The sequence below is a fragment of the Salmo trutta genome, chromosome 17 (assembly GCF_901001165.1).
Source record: "Salmo trutta chromosome 17, fSalTru1.1, whole genome shotgun sequence".
NCBI lineage: Eukaryota > Metazoa > Chordata > Actinopteri > Salmoniformes > Salmonidae > Salmo > Salmo trutta.
Genome location: NC_042973.1, coordinates 8,588,895 through 8,606,921, shown reverse-complemented (window position 1 = coordinate 8,606,921; position 18,027 = coordinate 8,588,895). Strand labels below are relative to the sequence as shown.

General features: G+C 44.8%; 1 protein-coding gene across 1 annotated transcript in view; it reads left to right on the top strand.

Annotated features, from left to right (window-relative positions):
* The window catches only part of LOC115151250 (receptor-type tyrosine-protein phosphatase S-like), a 394,494-nt gene that overhangs the window by 188,081 nt on the left and 188,386 nt on the right, over positions 1-18,027 (top strand). The window contains exons 4-5 of the mRNA XM_029695206.1: positions 10,303-10,448; positions 14,568-14,709. Coding sequence (XP_029551066.1) covers positions 10,303-10,448; positions 14,568-14,709 — 288 coding nt within the window. The remainder of the gene's footprint in view (positions 1-10,302; positions 10,449-14,567; positions 14,710-18,027) is intronic.

Here is an 18,027-nt window from a genome sequence, read left to right as displayed (position 1 = left end):
AACATATGTTTATATTGCCAAAGCAAGTGAAATAGGTAATAAACAAAAGTGAAATAAACAGGAGGTTAGGAAGTGCAGCTCAGTTTCCACATCATTTTGTGGGCAGTGTGCACATAGCCTGTCTTCTCTTGAGAGCCAGGTCTGCTTACGGCAGACCTTTTCTCAATAGCAAGGCTATGCTCATTGAGTCTGTACATAGTCAAAGCGTTCCTTAAGTTTGGGTCAGTCACAGTGGCCAGGTATTCTGCCACTGTGTAGTCTTTGTTTAGGGCCAAACAGCATTCTAGTTTGCTCTGTTTTTTGTTAATTCTTTCCAATGTGTCAATTAATTATCTTTTTGTTTTCTCATGATTTGGTTGGGTCTAATTCTGTTGCTGTCCATGGGCTCTGTGGAGTTTGTGAACAGGACCAGCTTGCTTTAGGGGACTCTTCTCCAGGTTCATCTCTCTGTAGGTGATGGCTTTGTTATGGAAGGTTTGGGAATTGCCTCCTTTTAGGTGGTTGTAGAATTTAATGGCTCTTTTCTGGATTTTGATAATTAGCAAGTATCGGCCTAATTCTGCTCTGCATGTATTATTTGGTGTTTTACGTTGTACACAGAGGATCTTTTTGCAGAATTCTGGATGCAGTGTCTCATTTTGGTGTTTGTCCCCTTTTGTGAATTCTTGGTTGGTGAGCGGACCCCAGACCTCACATGAAGGGCAATGGGTTCAATAACTGGTTCAAGTATTTTTAGCCATATCCTAATTGGTATACCAAATTGTATTTTCCTTTTGATGGCGTAGAAGGTCCTTCTTGCCTTGTCTCTCAGATCGTTCACAGCTTTGTGGAAGTTACCTATGGCGCTGATGTTTAGGCCGAGGTACGTATATTTTTTGTTTGCTCTAGGACAACGGTGTCTAGATGGAATTTGTATTTCTGGTCGTGGCAACTGGACCATTTTTGGAAGACCATTATTTTTGTTTTACTGATATTTACTGTCAGGGCCCAGGTCTGACAGAATCTATGCAGAAGATCTAGGTGCTGCTGTAGGCCCTCCTTTGTTGGGGACAGAAGAACCAGATCATCAGCTAACAGTAAACATTTGACTTCAGATTCTAGTAGAGTGAGGCCATTTTGTTACGTTACAGCCTTATTCTAAAATGGATGAAATACTTTTTTTCTCCTCATCAATCTACACACAATACACCATAATGACTTAGCAAAAAGAGGTTATTTGAAATATTTGCATATGTATAAATACATTTAATTGTATTACATTTACATAAGTATTCAGACCCTTTACACTACTTTGTTGAAGCACCTTTGGCAGCGATTACAGCCTCGAGTCTTCTTGGGTATGATGCTACAAGCTTGGCACACCTGTATTTTTTGAGTTTCTCCCATTCTTCTCTGCAGATCCTCTCAAGCTCTGTCAGCTATTTTCAGGTCTCCAGAGATATTCAATCGGGTTCAAGTCCGGGCTCTGTCTGGGCCACTCAAGGACATTCAGAGACTTGTCCCAAAGCCACACCTGTGTTGTCTTGGCTGTGTGCTTAGGGTTGCTGTCCTGTGGGAAGTTGAACCTTCGCCCCAATCTGAAGTCCTGAGTGCTCTGGAGTAAGTTTTCATCAAGGATCTCTCTGTACTTTGCTCCGTTCATCTTTCCCTCAACCCTTACTAGTCTCCCAGTCCCTGCCGCTGAAAACATTCCCACAGGATGATGCTGCCACCAGCATGCTTCACCGTAGGGATGGTGCCAGGTTTCCTCCAGACGTGACACTTGGCATTCAGGCCAAAGAGTTCACTCTTGGTTTCATCAGACTAGAGAATCTTGTTTCTCATAGTCCGAGAGTCTTTAAGTGGCTTTTGGCAAACTCCGAGCGGGCTGTCATGTGCCTTTTACGGAAGTGGCTTCCGTCTGGCTACTCTACCATAACAGCCTGATTGGTGGAGTGCTGCAAAGATGGTTGTTCTTCTGGAAGGTTCTCCCATTGCCACAGAGGAACTCAGGAGCTCTGTCAGAGTGACCATCGGGTTCTTGGTCACCTCCCTGACCAAGGCTCTTCTACCCCGATCAGCCGGGCAGTCAGCTCTAAGAAGAGTCTTGGTTGTTCCAAACTTCTTCCATTTAAGAATGTTGGAGGCCACTGTGTTCTTTATCTCTCTTCATCTCTTCATCTCTCTTTCTCTCTCCATCTCTTCCTCTCTCTTCGTCTCCCTTCATCACATAATTTGTCTGGTTTGTTGTGGAGCCGTAGCGCACATCAGGTAGAGAGGACACCTTGGCCAGTCTCCCATCACTGGGTTGTGTCTCAAATAACACCCTATTCTCTATATAGTGCACCACTTTTGTCCATGGCCCATAATGCTCTGGTGAAAAGTAGTGCACTTAAATGGGAATAGGGTGCCCTTTGGGACGCCGCATGGGAATACTGTAAGGAGCCTCAAGAGGGAATGCCGGTCGGCCCACTGCTATCTATGTTATGAAGGATCAAAGAGCGACGTGGTCACGTTTGATGCTGGGTGTCGATGGGACTCTTTCTGACTCATGTATAGGCCTGTAATGGGAGTGTTGTGCGTGTAGATGTCTTACTGACTGACTGACTGTGTGTGTGTGTGTGTGTGTGTGTGTGTGTGTGTGTGTGTGTGTGTGTGTGTGTGTGTGTGTGTGAGCTTGTTTTTGGAGTACTTTCTGTGCTATGCTACCCTGAGACACTCTTTTTCCCCTCTCTCTCTCTCTCTCTCTCTCTCTCTCTCTCTCTCTCTCTCTTTCTATCTCTCTCCCTCTCCTTCCTTCTTTTCTACCCCACCTACTCATCCACTCTTTCTCACTCCCTCCCCTTCTCCCACTCACCCCCAACCCCTCCCTACCTCTCTCTCCCTCCATCTCCCTCTCCCTCCTCCCGCTCTCCCTCCATCTCTCTCTCCAGTCCCTGATTAAATTGCAGTGGAGCTCTCCTCCATGTGTGTTTATGGTTGCCCAGGGAGAGTAGAGAGAGTGAGGGGTTCTACCAGCCCACAGCCTGTTAATTACTAATCTGTGTGTACATGCTCTGCACGTTTGCTCATCCACACATATCCCTATGCCCCGGAGTTAACAACTGGGGTACGCACAATGCCGTCGGGGGTATGCCAAATAAAAATGTGATTCACATTCACATTTTCAAACAGTCCATTTATATTTTCCAACAGAGCTATACATTTGGGTGAGTTTTTTTCTCTTCTGAGTAGCCTCATTTCACTGTCAAAAATAAAATTAAACCATCTAGTGTTCAGTGAAGTAACAACACAATGTCAAATAAAGGTAGCCTAGTCAAATAATTAACATCCAATCACTTTAACCATTACTCTCTCACGGGAATTCCATTAACGTGGCTGCTGTTCATTCCGTTTGCTTAAAAATTGATAAATGGTTAAAAAAAAGTAGGGCCCGCATCCATAAAGACACATACCAGCTCTACTGGTAGTACTGCTACTACAAGCAGTACTACACCTGCATCTGTTGACGACACAAGTTGTTCTGCTTCCACGAGCACATCCAGTGCTAGCATCAGTAATTCTACATTTGTTGTTAGCCCAGCTAGTATGGACACTGACAGTTGTGAATCTGATGCAGCCGAAGAGCTACTGCCCCCTTACCCGGGAAAGCACCGAACAACAGACAGGGACATTGGACCATCAAAGAGGCGCAAATATGATGAGAACTACATTGATTTGGGGTTCACTTATATTGGGAGTATTGCCTTTCCTCAACTTTTGGCCACGACTGTACTTTTGCACACTGTGGTGTTATATGTGCAAAAGTACAGTCGTGGCCAAAAGTTTTGAGAATGACACAAATATACATTTTCACAAAGTTTGCTGCTTCAGTGTCTTTAGATAAATCTAATCAGATGTTACTATGGAATACTGACGTATAATTACAAGAATTTCATAAGTGTCAAAGGCTTTAATTGACAATTAAATGAAGTTGATGCAGAGTCAATATTTGCAGTGTTGACCGTTCTTTTTCAAGACCTCTGCAATCCGCCCTGGCATGCTGTCAATTAACTTCTGGGCCACATCCTGACTGATGGCAGCCCATTCTTGCATAATCAATGCTTGAAGTTTGTCAGAATTTGTGGGTTTTTGTTTGTCCACCCACCTCTTGAGGATTGACCACAAGTTCTCAATGAGATTAAGGTCTGGGGAGTTTCCTGGCCATGGACCCAAAATATCGATGTTTTGTTCCCCAAGCCACTTAGTTATCACTTTTGCCTTATGGCAAGGTGCTCCATCATGCTGGAAAAGGCATTGTTCATCACCAAACTGTTCCTGGATGGTTGGGAGAAGTTGCTCTCGGAGGATGTGTTGGAACCATTCTTTATTCATGGCTGTGTTCTTAGGCAAAATTGTGAGTGAGCCCACTCCCTTGGCTGAGAAGCAACCCCACACGTGAATGGTCTCAGGATGCTTTACTGTTGGCATGACACAGGACTGATGGTAGCCCTCACCTTGTCTTCTCCGGACAAGCTTTTTTCCAGATGCCCCAAACAATCGGAAAGGGGATTCATCAGAGAAAATGACTTTACCCCAGTCCTCAGCAGTCCAATCCGTGTACCTTTTGCAGAATGTCAGTCTGTCCTTGATGTTTTTCCTGGAGAGAGATGGCTTCTTTGCTGCCCTTCTTGACACCAGGCCATCCTCCAAAAGTCTTTGCCTCACTGTGCGTGCAGATGTACTCACACCTGCCTGCTGCCATTCCTGAGCAAGCTCTGTACTGGTGGTGCCCCGATCCCGCAGCTGAATCCACTTTAGGAGACGGTCCTGGCGCTTGCTGGACTTTCTTGGGCACCCTGAAGCCTTCTTCACAACAATTGAACCGCTCTCCTTGAATGTTCTTGATGATCCAATATATGGTTGATTTAGGGGCAAAGCCCTTTTTTTGGTGCAAAACAATGATGATGGCACATGTTTCCTTGCAGGTAACCATGATTGACAGAAGAAGAACAATGATTCCAAGCACCACCCTCCTTTTGAAGCTTCCAGTCTGTTATTCAAACTCAATCAGCATGACAGAGTGATCTCCAGCCTTGTCCTCATCAACACTCACACCTGTGTTAACGAGAGAATCACTGACATGATGTCAGCTGGTCCTTTTGTGGCATGGCTGAAATGCAGTGGAAATGTTTTTTGGGGATTCAGATCATTTGCATGGCAAAGAGGGACTTTGCAATTAATTGCAATTCATATGATCACTCTTCATAACATTCTGGAGTATATGCAAATTGCCATCATACAAACTGAGGCAGCAGACTTTGAAAATTAATATTTGTGTCATTCTCAAAACTTTTGTCCACGACTGTACTATCTCGCAACTCGATAAAACCTTCTCTTGCTCAGACATTTAGAAACAAAACACAGGAGTTTTTTGAGCGAGAATTAAGACAACTTTCGAGTAGTAAGACATGTTTAAAAGCAACAGATAACATTAATAAGAAGGGGCTTGAAGCATCTTATATGGTGAGCTACCGAGTAGCTAGGACAGGGAAGCCCCATACCATTATGGAGGACTTAATTCTTCCTGCTTCCGCGGATATGACTGGGACAATGCTGGGGGAAAAGGCCAAAAAAACTATACAGACAATGCCTTCAGGGCGTCAGGGTGTTAGGTCGTCAGGGCGTCAGCGTGTCAGGGCGTCAGCGTGTCAGGGCGTCAGGTAGTCAGGGCATCAGGTAGTCAGGGCGTAAGGTAGTCAGGGCGTAAGGTAGTCAGGGCGTTAGGTAGTCAGGGCGTTAGGTAGTCAGGGCGTTAGGTAGTCAGGGCGTTAGGTAGTCAGGGCGTTAGGTAGTCAGTGCGTTACGTAGTCAGGGCGTTAGGCCGTCAGGGTGTTAGGTCGTCAGGGTGTTAGGTCGTCAGGGTGTCAGGGCGTCAGGGCGTTAGGTCGTCAGGGCGTTAGGTAGTCAGGGTGTTAGGTAGTCAGGGTGTTAGGTCGTCAGGGTGTTAGGTCGTCAGGGTGTCAGGGCGTTAGGTCGTCAGGGTGTTAGGTAGTCAGGGTGTTAGGTCGTCAGGGTGTCAGGGTGTCAGGGCGTCAGGGCGTTAGGTAGTCAGGGTGTTAGGTAGTCAGGGTGTTAGGTCGTCAGGGTGTCAGGGCGTCAGGGCGTTAGGTAGTCAGGGTGTTAGGTCGTCAGGGCGTCAGGGTGTCAGGGTGTCAGGGTGATAGGTCGTCAGGGTGTCAGGGTGTCAGGGCGTTAGGTAGTCAGGGTGTTAGGTCGTCAGGGCGTCAGGTCGTCAGGGCGTCAGGGTGTCAGGGTGTGAGGTCGTCAGGGTGTCAGGATGTCAGGGTGTTAGGGTGTCAGGGTGATAGGTCGTCAGGGTGTCAGGGTGTCAGGGCGTTAGGTAGTCAGAGTGTTAGGTCGTCAGGGTGTCAGGGTGTCAGGTAGTCAGGGCGTTAGGTAGTCAGGGTGTTAGGGCGTCAGGGTGTTAGGGCGTCAGGTCGTTAGGGCGTCAGGTCGTCAGGGCGTTAGGTAGTCAGGGCGTCAGGGTGTTAGGTCGTCAGGGCGTCAGCATGTCAGGGTGTCAGGGCGTTAGGTCGTCAGGGCGTCAGCGTGTTAGGTCGTCAGGGTGTCAGGGCGTTAGGTCGTCAGGGCGTCAGCGTGTTAGGTCGTCAGGGTGTCAGGGTGTCAGGTGTTAGGGCATCAGCGTGTCAGGGTACATATTGTCTAGCCGTCAAATTATACAGCAGAGGAATGAGGAAGTCCACTCATGTCCTCACTGCCTTCTCATACAATGAAAGTGTGTTTTTTGGTGTGTGTGTGTGTTTGTCTTTTGGTGTGTGTGTGTGTGTGTGTGTGTGTGTGTGTGTGTGTGTGTGTGTGTGCGTGTGTGTGTTTTCTTTGGTGTGTGCGTGTTTTGGTGTGTGTGTGTATTTCGGTGTTTGTGTATTTTGGTGTGTGTGTTTGTGTATTTTGGTGATTGTTTTGGTGTGTGTGTGTGTGTGTGTGTGCGTGTTTTAGTGAGTGTCTGGTTTGGTGTGTGTGTGTGTGTTTTGGTGTGGTTTGGTGTGTGTTTTTTGTTGTTGGTGTGTGTGTGTGTGTGTGTGTTGGTGTGTCTGTTTTGGTGTGTGTGTGTGTGTGTGTGTCTGTGTTTTGGTGTGTGTGTGTGTGTATTTTGGTGTGTGTGTGTATTTTGGTGTTTGTGTGGGTGTGTGTGTGTGTTTGTGTGTTTTGGTGTCTTTTTTGGTGTGTGTGTGTTTGTTTTGGTGTGTGTGTGTCATTTGCCATTTGATTAGATGTTCTTGGGGGTTGAAGCTGTTTAGAAGCCTCTTGGACCTAGACTTGGTGCTCCGATACCGCTTGCCATGCGGTAGTAGAGAGAACAGTCTATGACTAGGGTGGCTGGAGTCTTTGGCAATTTTTAGGCCTTCCTCTGTCACCACCTGGTTTGGAGGTAATGGATGGCAGGAAGCTTGGCCCCAGTGATGTACTGGGCCGTTCGCATTACCCACTGTAGTGCCTTGTGGTCGGAAGACCGAGCAGTCAGTGCCTGCCATACCAGGCAGTGATGCAACAAGTCAGGATGCTCTCGATTGTGCAGCTGTAGAACCTTTTGAGGATCTGAGGACCCATGCCAAATCTTTTCAGTCTCCTGAGGGGGAATAGGTTTTGTCGTGCCCTCTTCACAACTGTCTTGGTGTGCTTGGACCAAGTTAGTTTGTTGGTGATGTGGACACCAAGGAATTTGAAGATCTCACCATGCTGCTCTGCAGCCCTGTGGAGGAGAATGGGGGCGTGCTCTGTCATCTTTTTCCTGTAGTCCACAATCATCTCCTTTGTCTTGATCACGTTGAGGGAGAGGTTATTGTCCTGGCACCACACGGCCAGGTCTCTGACCTCCTCCCTATAGGCTGTCTCTTCGTTGTCGGTGATCAGGCCTACCACTGTTGTGTCATCGACAAACTTAATGATGGTGTTGGAGTCGTGTCTGGACTTGCAATCATGAGTGAACAGGGAGTACAGATGTGTTGTTACCTACCCCTACCAACGGAGGGGCAGCCCGTCAGGAAGTCCAGGATCCAGTTTCAGAGGGAGGTGTTTAGTCCCAGGGTCCTTAGCTTATTGATAAGCTTTGAGGTCACTATGGTGTTGAACGCTAAGCTGTAGCAATGAATAGCATTCTCAGATAGGTGTTCCTTTTGTCCAGGTGGGAAAGGGCCGTGTGTAGTGCAATAGAGATTGCGTCATCTGTGGATCTGTTGGGGTGGAATGCAAATTGGAGTGGGTCTAGGGTTTCTGGGATGATGGTGTTGATGTGAGCCATGACCAGCCTTGCAAAGCACGTCATGGCTACAGACGTGAGTTCTACGGGTCAGTAGTCATTTAGGCATTTAGGCAGGTAGTCTGCTTAAAACATGTTGGTATTACAGACTCGGACTGGTGGAGTTTAAAAATATCAGTGAAGACACTTGCTAGTTGGTCAGGGCATGCTCGGAGTACACATCCTGGTAATCCGTCTGGCCGTGCGGCCTTGTGAATATTGACCTGTTTAAAGGTCTTACTCACATCGGCTGTGGAGAGCGTGATCACACAGTCTTCCGGAACAGCTGGTGCTCTCGTGCATGTTTCAGTGTTATTTGCCTTGAAGCGAGCATAGAAGTAGTTTAGCTCGTCTAGTAGGCTCGTGTCACTGGGCAGCACTCGGCTGTGCTTCCCTTTGTAGTCTGTAATGGTTTGCAAACCCTGCCACATCCGACGAGCATCAGAGCCGGTGTAGTATGATTCGATCTTAATCTTGTATTGACGCTTTGCCTGTTTGATGGTTCGTCGGAGGGCATAGCGGGATTTCTTATAAGCGTCCGGGTTAGAGTCCAGCTCCTTGAAAGTGGCAGCTCTACCCTTTAGATCAGTGCGGATGTTGCCTGTAATACATGGCTTCTGGTTGCGGTATGTACATACGGTCACTGTTAGGACGATGTCATCGATGCACTTATTGATGAAGCCTATGACTGTTATGGTATACTCCTCAATGCCATTGGAGGAAACACGGAACATATTCCAGTCTGTGCTAGCAAAACAGTCCTGTACCTTAGCATCTGCTTCATCTGACCACTTTTTTATTGATCAACTCACTGACAGAATTATGGTCAGATTTGCCAAATGGAGAGCGAGGGAGAGCTTGTATGCCTCACTGTGTTTGGAGTAAAGGTGGTCCAGAGTTTTTTTCCCCTGTGGTTGCACATTTAACATGCTGATAGAAATTTGGTAAAATGGATTGAAGTTTCCGTGCATTAAAGTCCCCGGCTACTAGGAGCGCCGCCTCTGGGTGAGTGTTTTCTTGTTTGCTTATGGCGGAATGCAGCTCATTCAATGGTGTCTTAGTGCCAGCCTCTGACTGTGGTGGTCTGTAAACAGCTACGAAGAATACAGATGAAAACTCACTAGGTAGATAGTGTGGGCTACAGTTTATCATGAGATACTCTTCCTCAGCCTCAGCAATAGCCTTAGATATCGTGCACCAGCAGTTATTTACAAAAATACATAGTCCGCTGCCCCTGGTCTTACCAGACGCCGCTGTTCTATCCTGCCGGTGCAGCGTGTAACCAGCTAGCTGTATGTTGATAGTGTCGTCGTTCAGCCACGACTCCGTGAAGCATAAGATATTACAGTTTTGAATGTCCCATTGGTAGTTTAATCTTCCGCATAGGTCATCTATTTTATTGTTCAAAGATTGCACGTTTGCTAGCAGAATGGAAGGCAGTGGGGGTTTATTTGATCGCATATGAATTCTCAGAAGGCAGCCCGCCCTCCGGCCCCTTTTTTCCCGCCTCCTTTTCACGCAAATTACAGGGGTCTGGGCCTGTTCCCGAGAAAGCAGTATATTGTTCGCGTCGTGCTTGTCAGAGCCGTTAACGGAAAAAAATAATTCTTCCAGTCCGTGGTGAGTAATCCCAGTCCTGATGTTCAGAAGTTATTTTCGGTCACAAGAGACGGTAGTGGCAACATTATGTACAAAATGAGTAAAAAAATAAGTTACAAACAACTCAAATAAACAAACAAAAAAACACAATCGGTTGGGGTCATGTAAAACGGCTGCCTTCTTCTCCAGCGCCATTTTGGTGTGTGTGTGTGTGTGTGTGTGTGTGTGTGTGTGTGTGTGTGTTTTTGGTGTGTGTGTGCCTGTCTATTTGTTTGTGTATGCACATAAACTTTTGGAAATGTAATGACCTTAATTTGCAGCTACAACTGGGCCCGTAATGAATTGGGTTAACTCCACTGGTACTGTTGCATCACTTTGGTCTCTTTAGTCTGTTCTAATGTCTCTCCCTCTCTCCCTCGTTCCAGCACCACCAAGATTCACTAAAGTTCCCGTAGACCAGATTGGCGTATCTGGGGGTGTGGTCTCGTTCGTGTGCCAGGCGACAGGAGACCCTAAGCCCCGGGTGAGCTGGAACAAGAAGGGGAAGAAAGTCAACTCCCAGCGCATTGAGGTGAGACAGTGTAACCTTGTAACCCTACACTGCCCCCTACTGTTGTGGATGTAGTATGGAATAATACATATTAATATCACATACATAATAAATACAATTTAGTGGACAGATTTATCCAAAGCAACTTACATATTTGTATATGTGGCCGCAACAGGAATCGAACCCACAACCTTGGCATTGCTAAAGCTTTTACAAACTGAGCCACACATGTCTATTTGTTCATTTGACATGGATATATTACTTGTACACAAACTACATCACGACAGACAATGGTTTTAATTTAACCAGGCATCAATTACAAGAAACCACTGCATGTTTAGTGACATGACTTGGCACAGTGCCAATACATTCTACTTGTCCTTTTCCACTTGAATGACTAGCTGAATTTGACGTTTGTTTGACGTTCGGTTCTAGTAGTGGCATGCTACTTTCCCCCTGCGCCCGCTGTGCCTTATTTATAATGTTTGTTTGTTGTGTGTCTCTGTGTGAGCCCAGATGGTGTGTCTAAAGTCATGATTGATTCTCAGGGTTTCCTTAATTAACACACTCCTCACATCGACAGCACACACACACAGACTCGCTAACACACACATACACGCTCTTGTGCTAACACACAGTCATGTTAACGACGCTGCCAACGTACTTAGAAGGAGGGAAGAAGATGGAACCTGAGTTTTAATAAGAGAAGAAGAAGATGGAACCTGAGTTTTAATAAGAGCAGAAGAAGATGGAACCTGAGTTTTAATAAGAGCAGAAGAAGATGGAACCTGAGTTTTAATAAGAGCAGAAGAAGATGGAACCTGAGTTTTAATAAGAGCAGAAGAAGGTGGAACCTGAGTTTTAATAAGAGCAGAAGAAGATGGAACCTGAGTTTTAATAAGAGCAGAAGAAGATGGAACCTGAGTTTTAATAAGAGAAGAAGAAGATGGAACCTGAGTTTTAATAAGAGCAGAAGAAGATGGAACCTGAGTTTTAATAAGAGCAGAAGAAGATGGAACCTGAGTTTTAATAAGAGCAGAAGAAGATGGAACCTGAGTTTTAATAAGAGCAGAAGAAGATGGAACCTGAGTTTTAATAAGAGCAGAAGAAGATGGAACCTGAGTTTTAATAAGAGCAGAAGAAGATGGAACCTGAGTTTTAATAAGAGCAGAAGAAGATGGAACCTGAGTTCAGTTACACACACACACACACACAGTCAGACACACACAGACCGACACACAGTCAGGCACACACCTGGGGTGAAACCAGAAACCTGTTATGAAGAAGAACACGTAAAAATAAACACAGGACAAGTACAGGACAGGGCAGGACAAGTACAGAACAGGACAGGACAAGTACAGGACAGGACAGGACAGGACAAGTACAGAACAGGACAAGTACAGGACAGGACAGGACAAGTACAGGACAAGATAGGATAGGATAGGACAGTACAGGACAGGACAAGATAGGATAGGACAGTACAGGACAGGACAAGATAGGATAGGACAGGACAGGACAGGACAAGTACAGGACAGGTACAGGACAAGTATAGGACAAGAAAAGGACAAGTACAGGACAGGGCAGGACAAGTACAGGACAGGAAAAGTACAGGACAGGACAAGTACAGGACAGGAAAAGTACAGGACAGGACAAGTACAGGACAGGACAGGACAGGACAAGTACAGAACAGGACAAGTGCAGGACAGTACAGGACAAGTACAGGACAGGTACAGGATAGGACAAATAAAGGACAAGGGAAGAAAAGTACAAGGACAGGACAAGACAGGACAAGTACAGGACAAGTACAGGCCAGGACAAATACTGGACAAGGGAAGGACAAATACAGGACAGGACAGGACAAGTAAAGGACAAGTACAGGACAGGACAAGTACAGGACAAATACAGGACATGGCATGACAAGTACAGGACAGGCATGTACAGGACAAATACAGGACAAGTACAGTACAGGACAGTACAGGACAATTACAGGACAGTACAGGACAAATACAGGACAGTACAGGACAAGTACAGAACAGTACAGGACAAATACACATTGGCACACACACACTGCAGACTCTGGTTCAATCCTGGGTTGTATCACAACCGGCCGTCATCGCGAGTCCCATAGGGCGGCGCACAATTGGCCCAGCGTTGTCCGGGTTAGGGGAGGGTTTGGCTGGGGTACTTGCCTAGTTAAATAAAGGTTAAATCTAAAATAAAATATAGTACAGGACAGGACAAGGCCAGTACAGGACCGGTACAGGACAAGTTCCTTGAGATGACAAATACAGGCGAATACGGGACAATGCAGGACAAACACAAGACAGTACAGTACAGGACAAGTACAGGATAGGACAGTACCATACAGCACAGGACAAGTACAGTACAGGACAAATACAGGACAGTACAGGACAAATACAGAGCAGTACAGGACAAGTACAGGACAAGTACAGAGCCATACAGGACATGTACAGGACAGGACAAGTACAGAACAGGTCAAGTACAGAACAAGACAGGTATAGGACAAGTTCTTTCAGATGACAAATACAGGACAGATCAATACAGGACAAATCGGGGACAATACAGGACAGTGCAGGACAAATACACGACAGGACAAGTACAGGACAGTACAGGACAAATACAGGACAGTACAGGACAAATACAGAGCAGTACAGGACATTACAGGACAAGTACAGGAAAGAACAGAACAAATACAGAACAAATACAGGACAAGTCAAGGACAGTACAGGACAAGTCCAGGACAGTACAGGACAAGTCCAAGACAAGTACAGGAGAGTACAGTACAGGACAAATACAGAGCAGTACAGGACAAGTACAGGACAAGTACAGAGCCGTACAGGACAAGTACAGAACAGGTCAAGTACAGAACAGGACAGTACAGGACAAGTACAGCGCCATACAGGACAGGACAAGTACAGAACAGGTCAAGTACAGAACAAGACAGGTACAGGACAAGTTCCTTGAGATGACAAATACAGGACAGATCGATACAGGACATATTGGGGACAATACAGGACAGTGCAGGACAAATACAGGACAAGTACAGGACAGTACAGGACAAGTACAGTACAGGACAAATACAGAGCAGTACAGGACAGTACAGGACAAGTACGGGACAGGACAAGTACGGGACAAGTACAGTACAGGACAAGTACAGGACAGGTACAGGACAAGTTCAGTATAGGACAGTACAGGACAAGTACAGCAAAAGTACAGGACAGGACATGTTGAGTATAGGACAAGTACAGGACACATTTAGGACAGTACAGGACAAGTACAAAAAAAGGACAGGACATGTACTGGACAAGTACAGTACAGTATAGGACAAGTGCAGGACAGGGCAATTTCAGTACAGGACAGTACAGGACAAGTACAGTCCAATCCCAAACTGTTTTGCATTCTCTTCCGCTAAGACTGAGAAAAAAACGATTGAACTGTGGCTCCAATGATTGCTATTTCCTTGCTTTAAAACAGTCATTTTATGAAGGTTCGAAATCGTTGCATTCCCCCTCCAGCAGCTTTTGCTTTGATATTGATCTGGACTCAGTCACAGTGCTGTTTCCTCATTAGCGCTGTAGCCTTGAGATTCATCATGACTCGACGCTGAACCGTTCGGCTGACAACAGGCACCTCCACACGTCACTTTACTTGGTCACCCGCATCTATCCACACGTCAGTTCTCTTTGTTATATATTATGGAAATCACATGTAAAATCATATGTAAAATCCCATGTATAGCGTGATCTATGAGTACAATATGAGCACATCAACAGTTATGTTATGATTATTAGTTGATATTGCTGAGAATGACGGTTTATACTCTGAAAAGGTACTTATATCGAATCATAATTGTCCTAATGGACGGCTTTGAACATTTTGAAAACATTAAACCTCAAAACTAACCTTATCCCATGGTGACCTTTTCTGAAGACTTGGCCACTGGACTAGCATAGCGATGTCCTGGCTCATATTCTGAAGCTTTGCAGTGAATAAAATGGTATATTTGAAATAAAGGTGCACCTAAGAGCTAGTCGAGGAGTCTAGCTCCTAGAAGAATAGTTATGTTGTCTTTAACTCAAAAACAGATCGCTATAACGTTGCCCTTTCTCTCTGACACAGACTATAGAGTTCGACGAGGGTGCCGGCGCCGTCCTTCGGATCCAGCCTCTACGAGCGCCGCGGGACGAGAACATCTACGAGTGCGTGGCTGAAAATAGCGAGGGTGAGGTCAACGTTAACGCCAAGCTGTCCATCATCAGAGGTGAGTCACTCGACGGCGCCTAATGATGATGTCATGACCAATGGACCAATGGAGTCCATTGTCCAATAGTCTTGCAATATATAGTGTTTGATTGCTCACTGCACCAATATTCTCAGCCAGCTTCATGCATAGATAATGTTTGTTCCTTGTACCAGTACCTTCTAGCTCAGGGGTCTCTAACCTTTTCTAGCATAAGAGCTCATTTAAAAAAAATGAAACATGTCACGAGCTAGTCAGTTTTCTCTAGCTTTCAAATAGTCACATTCTTCTCTTCTTCTCTGCAACTCTTCTCCAGGTCCTTAGTGTACAAGAGAAAGTAGTGCACAATGTTTTCTGTCAATATACCTGGTAAAAAAACGGTTAACCTCTCTAGGGTAGGTGGCACCAAATCGTCCCACCTACGTAACAGCCAGTGGAATCCTGTGGCGCGTTATTCAAATACCTTAGAAATGCTATTACTTCAATTTCTCAAACATATGACTATTTTACAGCATTTTAAAGACAAGACTCTCGTTAATCTAACCACACTGTCCGATTTCAAAAAGGCTTTACAACGAAAGCAAAACATTAGATTATGTCAGCAGAGTACCCAGCCAGAAATAATCAGACACCCATTTTTCAAGCTAGCATATAATGTCACAAAAACCCAGAAGACAGCTAAATGCAGCACTAACCTTTGATGATCTTCATCAGATGACACACCTAGGACATTATGTTATACAATACATGCATGTTTTGTTCAATCAAGTTCATATTTATATAAAAAAAAAGCTTTTTACATTAGCATGTGACGTTCAGAACTAGCATACCCCCCGCAAACTTCCCTTGAATTTACTAACAATTTACTAAATTACTCACGATAAACGTTCACAAAAAGCATAACAATTATTTTAAGAATTATAGATACAGAACTCCTCTATGCACTCGATATGTCCGATTTTAAAATAGTTTTTTGGTGAAAGCACATTTTGCAATATTCTAAGTAGATAGCCCGGCATCACAGGGCTAGCTATTTAGACACCCAGCAAGTTTAACCTTCACCAAACTCCGATTTACTATTAGAAAAGTTTGATTACCTTTGGTGTTCTTCGTCAGAATGCACTCCCAGGACTTCTACTTCAATAACAAATGTTGGTTTGGTCCCAAATAATACATAGTTATATCCAAACAGCGGCGTTTTGTTCGTGCGTTCAAGACACTATCCGAAAGGGTAAATAAGGGTTACGAGCACGGCGCATTTCGTGACAAAAAATGTCTAAATATTCCATTACCGTACTTCGAAGCATGTCAACCGCTGTTTAAAATCAATTTTTATGCCATTTTTCTCGTAAAAAAGCGATAATATTCCGACCGGGAATCTGCGTTTAGGTAAATAGACGAAAGAAAATAAAGCACGGGGTCGACTCGTGCACGCGCCTAAGCCCATTATCCTCTGATCGGCCACTTGCCAAAAGCGCAAATGTGTTTCAGCCTGGGGCTGCCTCGATATCATTCAGCTTTTTCCCGGGCTCTGAGAGCCTATGGGAGCCGTAGGAAGTGTCACGTTACAGCAAAGATCCTCAGTCTTCAATAAACAGAGACAAGAACAAAATCTTGTCAGAGAGGGCACTTCCTGTAAGGAATCTTCTCAGGTTTTTGCCTGCCATATGAGTTCTGTTATACTCACAGACACCATTCAAACAGTTTTAGAAACTTTAGGGTCTTTTCTATCCAAAGCCAATAATTATATGCATATTCTAGTTACTGGGTAGGAGTAGTAACCAGATTAAATCGGGTACGTTTTTTATCCGGCCGTGTAAATACTGCCCCCTAGCCCTAACAGGTTAAAACCTCTTTGGGCTAGGTGGGACGCTAGCGACCCACCTCGACAACATCCGGTGAAATTGCAGAGCGCGAAATTCAAAATACAAAAATTGTAATGTTAAACATTAATGAAAATACAAGTGCCTTACATCGTTTATAAGCTTAACTTCTTGTTAATCAAACCACGTTGTCAGATTTCAAAAAGGCTTTACGGCAAAAGCATACCATGTGATTATCTGAGGACAGCGCCCCGCATACACCAGCATTAAAAACATTTTCCAAACCAGCAAAGGCGTCACAAAAATCTGAAAAAGTGATGAAATAAATGACTTACCTTTGAAGATCTTCCTCTGTTTGCAATCCCAAGGGTCCCAGCTACACAACAAATGGTCATTTTGTTCGATAAAGTCCTTCTTTAAATCCCTAAAAAGTCAGTTTAGTTGGCGGGTTTGATTCAGTAATTCACCCGTTCCACTCGTTCAACATGCAGACAAAGAAATCCCAAAAGTTATTGGTAAACTTCGTCCAAACAAGTCAAACAACGTTTCTAATTAATCCTCAGGTACCCTAATATGTAAATAAACTATAAAATTTAAAACAGAATGTAGTATGTTCAATACCGGAGATAAATAACGAAGTGTGCGCTCTCATTTACGCGCGCCACAAGACTACAGTCCTAATGAGAGACACCTCGAAAAACTACAACTACTAGCTGATTTTTCAGAAAACAAGCCTGAAACCCTTTATAAGGACTGTTGCCATCTAGTGGAAGCCATAGGAACTGCAATCTGTGAGGAATTCCTTTGAATATCTCATAGACAAGCATTGGAATAGCCTGTGACCTCAAAAACAATTTTTGTGATGGATTCTCCTCGGGTTTTTGCCATATCAGTTCTGTTATACTCACAGACATTATTTTAACAGTTTTAGAAACGTCAGAGTGTTTTCTATCCAATGCTACTGGGCTTGAGTAACAGGCAGTATACTTTGGGCACGTCAGTCATCCGAACTTCCGAATACTGCTCCCTAGCCTTAAGAAGTTTTACGCATCTGGCGCTTTAATTGCCATCTAGCGAGTGAGGAATGTGCCCTCTAATGTGGTGGTCTAGCGATGGTTCTGTACTGCTGCTGCTCATTTCTTGGCAAAGTTTGATCTAAATAATAGATACAAATGACATAATTACTCATGACATACTTCTGCCAGGTAAGCCTACTTTGCAGTTAATATTTAATTGAGAAGGTTTTGGGGCAAGTATTTCTGTCAAACCACAAGATGGTTACACATGGAGTGATGGACAAACGTGCGCACCACACAGACAGGTGCAATATTGCTGGAAATTAATTGCCATATATTGTGTTAGGTTTGGCTTTTTAAGCCAATAGTGGCTAACCAGGGGTGGGATAACGTCAATGTTGTGTTGATTAGATAAGTAGCTGGGAACTTGCGGTGTCTGATACTTGTGAGATTTCTTTATGACATTTTGCGGTGGAACACGGGAAAATTGTGTGCACTTT